At 34.8% G+C, this 12,816-nt stretch overlaps 1 protein-coding gene across 1 annotated transcript in view; it reads right to left on the minus strand.

Annotated features, from left to right (window-relative positions):
• LOC111511837 (medium-chain acyl-CoA ligase ACSF2, mitochondrial) overlaps positions 1–12,816 on the minus strand; it is a 58,491-nt gene that overhangs the window by 9,493 nt on the left and 36,182 nt on the right. Inside the window, 6 exon segments of the mRNA XM_074173215.1 lie at positions 66–231; positions 4,544–4,769; positions 4,772–4,787; positions 6,353–6,470; positions 6,528–6,748; positions 7,638–7,938. Of these exon segments, the coding sequence (XP_074029316.1) occupies positions 66–231; positions 4,544–4,769; positions 4,772–4,787; positions 6,353–6,470; positions 6,528–6,748; positions 7,638–7,938 (1,048 nt within the window).

Here is a 12,816-nt window from a genome sequence, read left to right on the forward strand (position 1 = left end):
TGAGTGAAAAAGTCTGAATTCTAGTTTGAATTATCTGTAACAAGAAATGTTTTGAATATACTCACCTTGACCTTTCTAACTTTCAAAACATCCAACATATATTTGAACAATTGAGGTGAACATGATGCTCCTCCACAAAGAGCTATTTCGATATGGAGTTTTTCTTTTCTGGCTTTTTGTAACTCAATCAAATCCACAAACATTGTTGGTGTCCCGTAGACTATAGTACATCTGGAAAATAATAATTTAATAGAGTATGTGTACGGACACAACTGTCAAATATTCATATGGAATGCTTGGAGACGAAAACGCTAATAACTTTGTGTCAAAAATATATTATTTGTTGTATGTTTAGCTATATTGTCCCTGTTTAGCTGTATTGTATTGTATTGCCGACATTATGTTTCTAACTATTGGATACGTTTTTTTTCAAGGACAAAATACAAGCACTACAGGAAAATACTTAAGTGCTCCAGAGCGGTGCCTGTGCGAAAGTAGCTATTTATAATGGATTTTAATCGCTGGAAATTGAATCCATTTAAAAAACGTTCTCAGAAAGTTTATTCCACATAAACGCAGTTCTCCAGATGAAAGAGTTCTCAAACAGTAAAGTTCGAGGTGTACTGAGTTGAACCTCAAAACGATGAGCAGCCACAGTCAGTCGTATTTCTGATATGTACCCCTCTTGGTAGAATCAAATGTGCCAAGTCACTTGAACACCCCATGAAAGTATTTATAGAAGAGAGACAAATCTCCAAACTTTCTTCGATGTTTCAGGCTATCAAAATTGCACGTGATGTTCGAGTCTCCAATCAGGCGGATAGCTCTTTTCTGGATGGAATCCAACAACTTCAGGGTATGTTTGGGGGCAGAGCTCCATCGTGAGAACAATACTCCAAAGAAGGTCTGATCTGAGCTTTATAAAGCATTAAAAGTTGATGAGGTGTGTATAGTTTTCTGATTCAAAACAGTGTCCCAAGCTTTTGAGAAGCAGCCTTTGCAATTCCAGCAAAATGATTGTGCCAAGACACATTGGTGTCCATTTCAACCCCTAAGAAACTTTTCGAAGCAGAAAGCGGGATTGTCTGACCTGACATCATTATATCCGGGTCGGATACATTCATCTTATTGGAGAAAACCGATGCCTGGGTTTTTGTAGCATTGAATTGAACCTGGTTACTTTCACCCCAATTTAAAATCACTTCTAGATCCTCATTAAGATATGCAACCTCCTGCTGCCGGTGAAGATGTGCCTCCACAGCCGATGTTTCGTGACACTTCATCTCGAAAGTCTTTAACATTGCATTCAGTGATGATCATGAATTTGATATCTTTGTATTGGATATTACTGGAGATTTATCCCAAATTTTTAACCAAACCGTTATTTTCAACATCTCGACACTTGCTACTACTTTAAACTTCCTCTTGAAGATGATCACTTGGTGATCGAAACACGTGTCGAGGTGTTAAAAATAACGGTTTAGTGTTGGTATAAAACTCCAGTTATATTCATATAAATAGGAGATAGAATCAGAACTTAGCAAGAAGCATTCGACTTGTTTAATACACTTTTTCAATAATTAGTAAAATTGAAAAAAGTTTAGAGAAACTGGGCATGTCAAACATATCGCTGAGACGGTAGCCGGTTGGGTTGGTGTGGTTGGTTTGCTCGAATCACTCGGTCGACCACTATGTGAACCGGTGGTTCGAACCGCGAGGACGGACGATCGATTTTTCACCTACTATCGTTCAACCCGTGCTAAGAATCGAACGTAATCATTACTTCTTATTCCTTAGCTCGGACAAGTTTCTTCTGCTGAGAGTTGTCGTTCGCAGATGGGCGACAGCTGGTGAACGGTAAAAAAGATTTCAAAGAGATATTTCGAATGTTGGACGTTAAATTTGATGATTAATTTGATTAAATTTGATAAGTGCAGAGGAAAAACCTCACAGTACTTCACGACAAATTGCATCGGAAAATGGCATATCTCAGCGTTCTGTATTACTTATTCTGAAAGTAGAAAAGTATCATCCTTACAAAGTACAACTACATTGAGAACTGAATGAAAACTATTCCGATTAGGGTATGGAATTCTGCCAAATGATGCTGGAATAATGTAACCGTAATTCACGTTTCATTGAAAAAATTATGTTTTCTGATGAAGCAAATTTTCGTTTGAATGGTTCAGTGAATCGACTGAACTGCATATATTGGAGCAGGGATAATACTCATTGGATGATTGAAGGTCATACAAAACACATAATAAAAAAACAGCCCTTATTTTTTGAGGAAACCTCACAGGGAAACGTCACTTGAAATTTTTGTACCATTCCTTGCCAATGTTTTTCCAAAGGCAGCAATCCAAACCAATCAAATGAAAGCATATAATTGCAACGTGACGGTGCATTCTTGCACTATGCAGGTCAAGTTCAAGAGTTTTTAAACAAGTATTTCCATAGGAGGTTGGCGCGGACCGATAAAGTGGCCCCTAAGATCTCCAGATATTAATCCACTAGAGTGTTTCCTGTGGAATTATCTGAAATAGAAACTCTATTTAGGTAGACCGTGAAATTTTGAAAAGTTGAGAAATCTATTTCTGAATTATTTGAGAAGTTCGCATTGTGTAAGAGTAATGTATCCGTAGAGTTGCTTATTATCAAGAGATTGGTGGATGGCAGTTTGAACACCTTCAATTGTTGTATTTTGTTGGATATGAATTTATTCTCCCACTGAAATAAAATCAGTCTTTTGTCACCCAGTACAAAATTATTAATTACATTAATAATCATCACTGAATTCAAAAATCGTAAGTATGTAACTTTTTGAGCCACCTGGCTATTTGTCCTTCTGGTATTTTAGAGTTGGGGAGCCACTTACGTGCTGATTGTTCTGACCAGATCCAGATTTTACGGCCATATAAAAAAAATCCGTAGAGGGACATGATGTCTTGTCTCAAAACGAATTCTTTGACGATGTTGTTTCTGTTCCACAATTTCCAAGCCTGAGTCCCATTTCAGCTTCACCATTAAGCGACAGTATAGCTCATTAAGCGACAGTATAGCTCCAGTAACTCTTTCCAGAACGGGTACTACTGATAACTTCTTCAAAATGTTTGTCTTGGAAATGTCGACTATCATTATCGACCTCGTTGATCCTGTATCGACGGTGAAGAGGCATCCATCGACGTATATTGGAAATGGAATATCTGAGGGATTGAGTAGCAGCAGCCAATGTACCCCCGCTAACACCGGCTGAATTCAGTTTTCCGAACCCCGACGTTCTCTTCGGCTGATCCTGAACACCAGTGGATCGATAGTTCCCCCTTCAATGTCTCTCTTTGCAGCAGTTATAGCATTTAGATCACCCTCTTGTACTAGATGCAGTTTCAGTTCCTTCCTTTTCGTTGATGACCATCACTAGAACTTTTCGTTGAAGACGCCAAGCATTTTTGGCAGCTTCGAATTCTAGGGCATAAATTATGGCATCATTAAGTTTTTCATGACTCGCCTTCCTCAGCGACTGCTGCAACTCCGTGTGACGAACTCCATCCATGAAACTATGAACACTAATCCAGTGAGTGTAGTTTTCGGGTGCTAGTGCTTATTATATCTCAATGGAAGTATTCGGAAGCCGATATGAGCATTACACCTAAAAAGATCAAGAAGCACAAATAGAGTTGAACGCGACCTTGGCCAACTCACAGTCGATCGTAGAAGCGGTGGCCGGCGTTATTTTTTTCAGGGGATAATTAACAATACCAACGTTATCACGTGTTCACATAATCATTTTCATAGTATCAGTAAGCCATAATGCATTTCTTCTCTGATTTATTTTCAAAAACATAGTGTGGTGAATACTACGACTAGGTAACTAGGTAAATTCAGCTGTTTTTTCACGATTTTGGTAAATTATGAAGGCTTGATTGAATGCCATTTTACTACCATTTCTAAAACTATTTTTGATGCTAATTGAGATACAAATATAACATTTCACAAAATAATGATGCTTTTGTTTGTTCATTATTCAATTTAGGAAATTAGGCTTGTAAATAAATTGTTAATTTGCTATCTATTATTGTATTGATACACTGCACAAATTGTTTTATTTGAAAAAAAATACCAAATTCGATGAAAAAAAACAAATAAATATGTTGAATAACGGGATATGTGAACTTGCGTAGTTGTAGAATGGATTTTCTTCTGATGATTACCTTATCTAATTTTGAAAATTCTAAGTAGCACCTGTAAACTATCTGCAACAGTTACCTAGTTGTAATATGCTGTGCACCTAACCTAATGGAATTTTTCTTTGCAATTTATAGTGACCTAGTTGTAGTATTCAGATCACGACATATAATAACAACTTCAACGTATATACCACGTATTTACATGTAAATAATTACTATTCAAATATTAGTACTTGATGAAATATTGTGAGTTTAGAGTAGAATGAAAAATAACACCAATGCAAATAAGATCATTGAAAAAAGTGTAGTATCAATAGCTACTGCACTTATGAATATCTAATGAATTTCTTTCTTACTTTTCCTCTGTGAGAGCACTCAACGTTTTTTCTGGATCATAACCATCTGACGGAAGAACCAAGGTACCTGTATACATCAGTCCACTCACTATTGAAACAACTGTTCCATAAGCGTGAAATAGTGGATTTGGAACACAAATTGTATAACGTTTCTTATGAAATTCATTTCTCCTTCCAATATAAAAACTATTATTGACTACGCTGAAATGACTCACAACAGCTGCCTTGGAGAAACGGTGGTACCCTGAAAATCATCGAGAGTAATAACGAAAATCAAATAACGGGTTTAAAGTCAGTATCGCGCAGTTATACAAATTTGATAAATTTGGAGATTCACTTTATTGTAGTGAAGTGAAGATTTCAAAATAGATTACTATGTATAACTGTCATTTATGCTGCCATGTCATATAGAGCTGACTTTTCGCGTACTTCCTGTAATGGCGGGTTCATGCGTTCTTCCCGAGTGATTTGGGTGACTTGGCTTCGTTATGACTTCTTTCTGATATAAATGGGTGAGGCCCTTTCTGAGACTATCGTTAATGCTAGCATTAAGAAAGTCTAAAGTATTCCCTAAGTATTCTTCTTTGTTCAAAGAAGAATACTTAGATTTCTCTTTTATGGATTTAACTAGTTTCAATTCCGGATTGAGCCTCCCTTTATGCATATTTCTGATTCAGATTTCCACTCACCCATGTCAGCCTTCAACAGTATGATACAAACTGATAAATGTTTCCTTGTCGATTGTGAATTTCAATAAAGAACTGAGCATAATGAAACAAATAGCCCTCAACAATGATTGCGATAGCAGTTAAATACATTCTCTATTATCAAAAAAGTTATACAGCCAAGCTTTAAAGAAGTTTTCCCAATTCGAAGAGATGAGGATAAAAATTATAGAACCTTAACCTACTTAAGCCAACCCACTACGAATATTTCGAATTTTCTGCACAACAAAGGTGTATTGCTTTCAAAACCAACAACAACTAAGGCAACTTAAGAATAAAAAAAATAAAAGTTCAGTTTCAGGAATATTGGGAGTGTATAAATTATCATGTAGGTCATGTCCGATGTTTTTATAGGTCAGTTGGAAAAACATCCAAAGTCCGTATAAAGGAACACAGAAATAGTTTCCAGAATGGAAAAATAAATTCCACATATGCCACTAATTTGATCACAGAGGGACATGAGTTCAAGCCCCTCCATTTCCACAAGGAAGGTTTCAAACTCAACCTGTTGGAGAATATGGAAATGAACAAATTTAAAATCTCTCAATATCTTATGAACCATCAAACTGAACTGAATAATTCGACATTATTGAGTCTGTTTATTTTCAGGTAAGAAAAGTTAAGTATAATTACGGTACGGGAAATTCAATCTATAGTTGATGAATTTATACCTGATCTCTTCAGGTAGATTCATTCATTTAAGAGTAGGCACACACGTAGGTTATATGTAGGTTATGAGTTGATACAAAATAGTTGTAATTTAGAAGTAACTCATTACTTTACGCTTGAGAAAGCTATTGTATAGCGAAACGTGTCGGGGTTTTTGTAAAACCCTTCAAAAGTAAAAATCATACAACAAACTGTAAAAATGAGTTTAAATGTGGATCATCAAGTATCAGACAGTTCTATTCAATATCTAATGAGTTCATTTGCAATTTCCACAAATATTTTCACGATGACTTTTCAATATGTTGAAAACCAAATTTTCAGATTTATTTATAACATAATACAGATAAATCATCTCAAACTCGATTCCCAAGTGGAAAAATCTTCTTTCAACTTTCAATAGACAATGACTACTTACTGAAGTGAACTGAATATTGAGAGGATCATCTGTTTTAATATTTTTCTGGTTCTTTTGTACAATTCCTATACCTTCATCATCTGCCATATTCAAAACATCAGTGAATCGCCGAGTCCCTCTGAAAAAAACGAACCAATATGATTTCTCCAACATAATATAATTGTCATTCGTTCACCTCATTTTATCCGGTGATATCATGATGACAGTTCTCAAAGAAGGCAGGTTGTTGCTTTGAAGATTTCCAGGTACGCTCTCAGATAATTCTGGACAAACAGATTTTAGTATTTTATAAAAGTCCTGTTTCTTGAATACCGATCCGCAAACGATACCTTTGATACCAACTTTATTGATGCAGTATTCAATTTCTTTTTGTTGGTACAAGGGATTCAAGCCTACCTATGAAAAGATAAGAAGACTAATTAATAATTGTTTCTCTCATATGGTGACCCTATAGTAATTTCAAATGATCGCGTCAAGTGGAATTTAAGAACTGGAAAGTGATTCTTTAAATATTTTTATCATCATTCAAGGAATTTCATAATTTTGTGGTAGAAATTTCCTATGCTGCATTTCCCAATCTTGAAATGAAACATAAAAACATTCGTTGACTAAGGAAGTGAAGAATCGGTGAGCAGTATGAGGAATAAAACGTATCACGCGAGAAAATAAATTCAAGCGGTCGTTTTACGTAGGTCTCATTTTTGTTTTGTATATTTTTTAGGTAGCTATGTAATTATCTATTCAAAACTGAGGTTGATAGTAGTAAACATACTCTTTGAGTGAATTTATTGAAGGTCATTACAAGTTACAAGCTGAAACTATAACCGTCTCTACTCACCTACACTATAGGTCAACGGACTGACACCTATCAGAAAACAACTATTTCCCTGGTTAATACCACGAAGGGCGTTGGCTGTTGGCGATACAACTGCAAGTGTGCCTGTTCCTATAATTGAAAATGGATTCCAGCAGTTCTATCGCCAACAGCATATGCAGGAAATACTTCTGACACCTGTCAGTGCAGGATGATCCATCGCCCTTCGGGGTATTGGCAGCACTTTCTGATAGGTGTCTGATAGATGTCACCTACAGTGTAGGTGAGTCGAAACTGGCCTGAACAAATTGTTCTTTCAGTTAATTTGATTCAAAGCCAAGTATGCCTACTAAATATATGTGATGGAAAAAATTCAGATATACTCATATTATGTTCTGCCACTCGTATGAAGCAGGTTCGGGTTGCTTGGTTATGTATGGTTTGTAGCATTTTGATCAAATATTTCCTTACCGATATGAAACCAGCCCTGGCACAAGCTAAGAATGCAATATACCACTCTATGATATTTGGTGCCCATAACCCTATCATGTCACCTTGACGAAATCCCATTTTTAGCATGCCCGCTGCTAATCGATCGGCCTGATAGAGTGCTTCACCGAAATTAATTTTTTTCTTTTGGTGACATGAAATAACAGCAGTTGTTTCTCCATGATCATGAGCGATTTCTTCCATTAGCTTTCCAAGGGTTAACGGTCTCAAGGGTTCTTTTCCAACATTATGTATGTAGCTGATGTCGCTGAATTTTTTATAACTGAAATTAATATAGATCTTCAATAAAACTAATAATCGAATTGTAAATTGAGAAATTAGACGTCATATGTGGAAACTAAAGATGACTCATCCATGACTATCAAAGTTAAGAAGGCTCTCCGAGTAAATCCTTTGCAAAGCCAAGGTTCGGCTGTCTTTCGCTGCAAGGTAAAAGAGTTTTTTGCTGGACCCAACTGCCCTTTAAGAATAAGTATCAGAAAGTGAAGGTGATGACATTTTCCCTTACGGAGGAAACGACAGAGGACTCAATATACAAATATCAGAAATGAATTTTGTTCCTTAGCGAAGCTTAGCTATGGCACTGACAGCCTTAGTGAGCCTTATTCATCTTTGGCATTTGGAGATTGAGTCTTCTGACGTTTCTATAGATGGTGTCTTTGTTAAGAGAGATATCATCACGTCTATTTACCTGAGTTTGTACTCTAAGAACGATTGGGTTCAGCAATGCATTCGTCTGGAATACAGTGTTTTTGAGAACTGGTTTCAACTAGTTGCCTATCAATGAAAGAAAGAGATTCGGATTCGATGAACATAGCGAAACAGCGCCGTCTGGGACCGCTTTGGGGCCAGTTGTAGTGTCAAGCATGTACCAGAGTTGATAGTTCATTATTACTGTCAGTATTTTATTGCAAGATAAATGAAAAAAAGGTTGGGCTTTCTACTCCTCAAAAAACATATCTCTTCTAAAAATGAACCCTCATAAAGTGTTCTACTGAGGATACACTATAAAAACTCTATAAACACACTTCTGTTAATTTTCCACGATAGTTTTTTAGTTGTTGTCTACTTTTGGTCATTACACCATTCTCAAAACTGACTAGATTACATTCAAATCTGAGTATTCATACCTACATTGCCTATAACTATCATAAATAATTTGATACCTTCATTGTCTATACCTGGGATAACCTCAATTAATAGCAGTATATCGATGAACATAACAAAAAATTTTGATAGAATATAGGTTTTCGGAACTGGGTTGAAGGTTCAAGAGAGAACTATTGTTCAGATCAAGTTGTTCGTTGATGATATTAGAATTGGGAATTTTCTTTGACTTATTTATTTCCACAGATTCCAACAAATTCATCATTTTCCATTTTTCGCATGTGTGGAGGATTTTTCAATTATCTTTATCTATTTTATGTTTCGAATTTTGAAGATGTTCATACATTAATGCTTTTTATATGAAATGACATGTACATGGTACCTTATATCAAAATTTCTACCAGTTTGGCCTGTATTAATGGCGGGGCATGCACCACATTCTAGTCGACATATACCAAATCTCTTCCCTTTGTCTAATTTAGGTTTGGCATTAGGTAATCTATTCCCTGAATTTCCGTTGGATGTGTAGGATGTTTCCAGATTGAATTTCGAAAGATAATTTTTAATATTCACGGAGATTCTACCTCCATGATTGATACTAACATATTTGTGTTCTGGTCTTATGGAAATTGAATAAAGTTCTACCATTACTGATTTTTGTTGATATTTCATTATAATGTTGTTAACTAGAGTAATAGGAAAAAAATTATATCATAATACAAATCATGAAATTATAAAACAACAACAACAGAAATTAATTGGCGCTCCGGGGCGACTTCATTTATTCCAGTAGCGCATTTGCTTTTTCAGCTGCAGGAAATCCCGAAAAAACCTGCAGCACCACATCACCTGAAGATCTTGATCTGCCAATGTCCTCTCTCTGTCCTCATAAAACAAAATGTAGGGCCTCTCTAGAGGCTCCAATAAATTCAATACATTGCCAAAACACTTAGTGACGCGACTATCGTCAAACTTAAACCAGTCCGTTTCGTCTTTGACCAAGGCGTAATAGGTATTGTGTTGTTAACTGCTATTTGTTTAATGATCGCGATCTCAATCAAAGAAGAAAAGAGTTTTACAATGATGAGTTCGATTTTATTTTTTCAGTTGTTTTTATGTGTATCCCTAGCATTGGATACCGTAGGTCAGGGAATGTCTGATAGGTTACAGTGTTTCCAGAACAAAACGAAAGTTTTAACCTTTATAGAAATCAAGATGTATGGAATAACTTTGAAGTGATCACTTAGACCTCTTCTCCATGTAAAATATTTTGTCCAAAACTCTCTTCTTTTGTCACTCTTGATAAAGAAATAATGAAAAGATTCAAAGATTCAAGTAGGCACTTCAATATTCAATGTTGATTACATTGATACATGTTGAATTGATATTAGATCAAAACTGTTTTCTACATTAATGTCCATAAATTGAATCCCTGAATGATATACACGAAACAGATTTCGATTCTGGCACCAGCTGTCAACATGTGTACAAAGTTGGCTCAATCTCATCAAACGCGTCGAGAGTTTTTGACAGAACAAAAATCAGTCGGTTAAAACACTAGGGTTTCTATGTATCTTTCTAGAAACATACTGAATACAAATCAGAATTTGTAGTAACCGCTAGCTCAGGTGAACCTCAAGAATTGAACTGAAGTCCATTGTTTTTTCAACTATTAATTGATGATTTGTCACTGATCATATCTACGAATTTTTTACCACTTTAAAAAATGGCGGCAGTGGAGCAACCCACATCTTAAGATAATCTGACATGGCAAAATTCAAAATTAAAATCTGATTTCTGTTATTCCTGAGATAATATTTATATCTTTGTAATTGGCGCTCAATAGCTTAAGCCCACTACTTCGCTGTGGCTTTATTACTTTAGTTTGAATTCTAATTATATTTTAAAAGAAATTACAAAATTTTGTTCCAGACTCCTGAACACCTCAAAATGAAACAACATTCCAAGAACCTTACTATTTTTGCTATTGATGTTATTTTTAGAAAAATAGAATAGACGAAACAATTCAGAAATATATAGTTGAAAGGAAGAATATTGAAAACTAACAGGGAATCTTAACAAAAGTAGTCATATAGAAAGTTACAGTGTAATGACAGGTCTACTGAAGATCCTTCAATTGATCATTCAAATCATACTGATGATTTTTTTCAACCCAAATCTACAGTGTCATCCCCAAAGTATGCACCATATGGGAAACTTATTTATTAACGGTTTTTCGACAAAAAGTTATTCCTGATAAAAGTTTGTGCATCCCCTAAAACTAAATATGCACCAACAAAATACAAAACACACTCAATATACGAGGAGCCTGCAAATATTTGATTTTGCGACAAGAGTAAAGTACTGCTCTTATTTTGAAAAATTTCGGGAAATGTTATTTAAGAAAGTTGTTCAGCATTGAAAAATACATCTAGATTTGAAGTCATGGCCATCTAAGTGAAGTTTTATTTTTTTACCCATTTTTTCCAATGGGGACTACAAAAAAATTTCTAAAACGATAAATAGACAACATCCTATATACGATGGTTCATTTTGAAAGCCTGTAAAAGTACAAACTACTCAACTATGGTGCTAACCACGGTCAATTTTTTTGAAAAGTAAATTTATTCTCAAAATTTTTGGTGCAAAGTTGTTTTTATTTTTTGTTAACACCGAAAATTACTCAAAATTGTACAGTATTGTAATAAGAACTTAGCATTCAATAATATCAAATCACGAAACAAAAAAATAAAATAGATATTTCGGAACAAACTCATTGATTTCCTGGAGATTTTCTTGTTCAAAATAAGTGGAAATCAATGAATTAGTTCCGAAATATCTATTTCATTTTGATGTTTTGTGATTTGATATTATTAAATATTAGGTTCTTTTACAATACTGTACAATGTTGAGTAATTTTCGGTGTTAAAAAAAATAAAAATAACTTTGCGTCAGAAACTTTGAAAATTAATTTTCTTTTCAAAAAAATTGACCGTGGTTAACATCATAGTTGTGTAATTTGTAATATTATAGGCTTATAAAATGAATCGTCGGATACAGGATGCTGTCTATTTATCGTTTTAGTAAAATTTTTTTCGTAATCCCCGTTGAAAAAATGGGTAAAAAAATAAAACTCCACTCAAATGGCCATGACTCCATATCTAGATGTATTTTTCAATGCTTCAAATATTTGAAGGCTCCTCGTATATTACGTTGTGTTGTCGTGTTTTTTGTTGGTACATGTTTAGTTTTAGGGGATGCACAAACTTTTATCAAGAATAACTTTTTATCGAAAAAACTTTAATAAATAAGTTTCCCATATGGTGCGTACTTTGGGTATGACACTGTTTAAATGAGATTACATTTTCTGTTTTTTATGTTTATTGGAATAATAAATTCGTGGTATCGAATAAAAATAAAAAAACCGCACCATCAAAAGTTGACAATGTACATCTACGTATGATTTATATACCTCATTCCTGTCGACCTAATAAACAAGTTCACCTTCAAGCTTTTCACCCCATCTGGGGGGTGAGAATGGACTTGGAATCAAAAAAAATATTTTCCAAAGTTTCATAGATTGACATGTGTTAATCCTACAAATCAGATTTTTTTTTCGCCTTAACAAAAATACATTCCGTATGTTTAAAATGAGATATGTTATTTCTGAAGATCAGTTCAGAAAGATGAATACAGGGTGTCCCTGGACTTCCTCTTTTCCTCTCGGGAATGTATAGATGGGGTCAAAATATCACCAGTACTTCATATAACTTTTTTTTCTAAAATCCTTCGTTACCAAGTAACGGGCCCTCGAAGTTACAAAATGAAAAATGTTTTTCTTTGATAACTTTTCAAGTGAATATTCAAAATCATCCAAATTTTGGTAATTGACTAAACAAATAAATTCCTTCGATGAGCTTTCATGCAGGAGTCAGTTGTTTTGCTACAAAGTCAGGAACGGACTACCCCGATGGTCCACACCCCAAAACTTTGAAATGACAGATATTTTTCAATATTTTTCAACAAATTAAGG

This window comes from Leptinotarsa decemlineata, unplaced genomic scaffold (genome assembly GCF_025532065.1).
Source record: "Leptinotarsa decemlineata unplaced genomic scaffold, Ldec_3_MD MMD2_tig00000218_RagTag_RagTag, whole genome shotgun sequence".
NCBI lineage: Eukaryota > Metazoa > Arthropoda > Insecta > Coleoptera > Chrysomelidae > Leptinotarsa > Leptinotarsa decemlineata.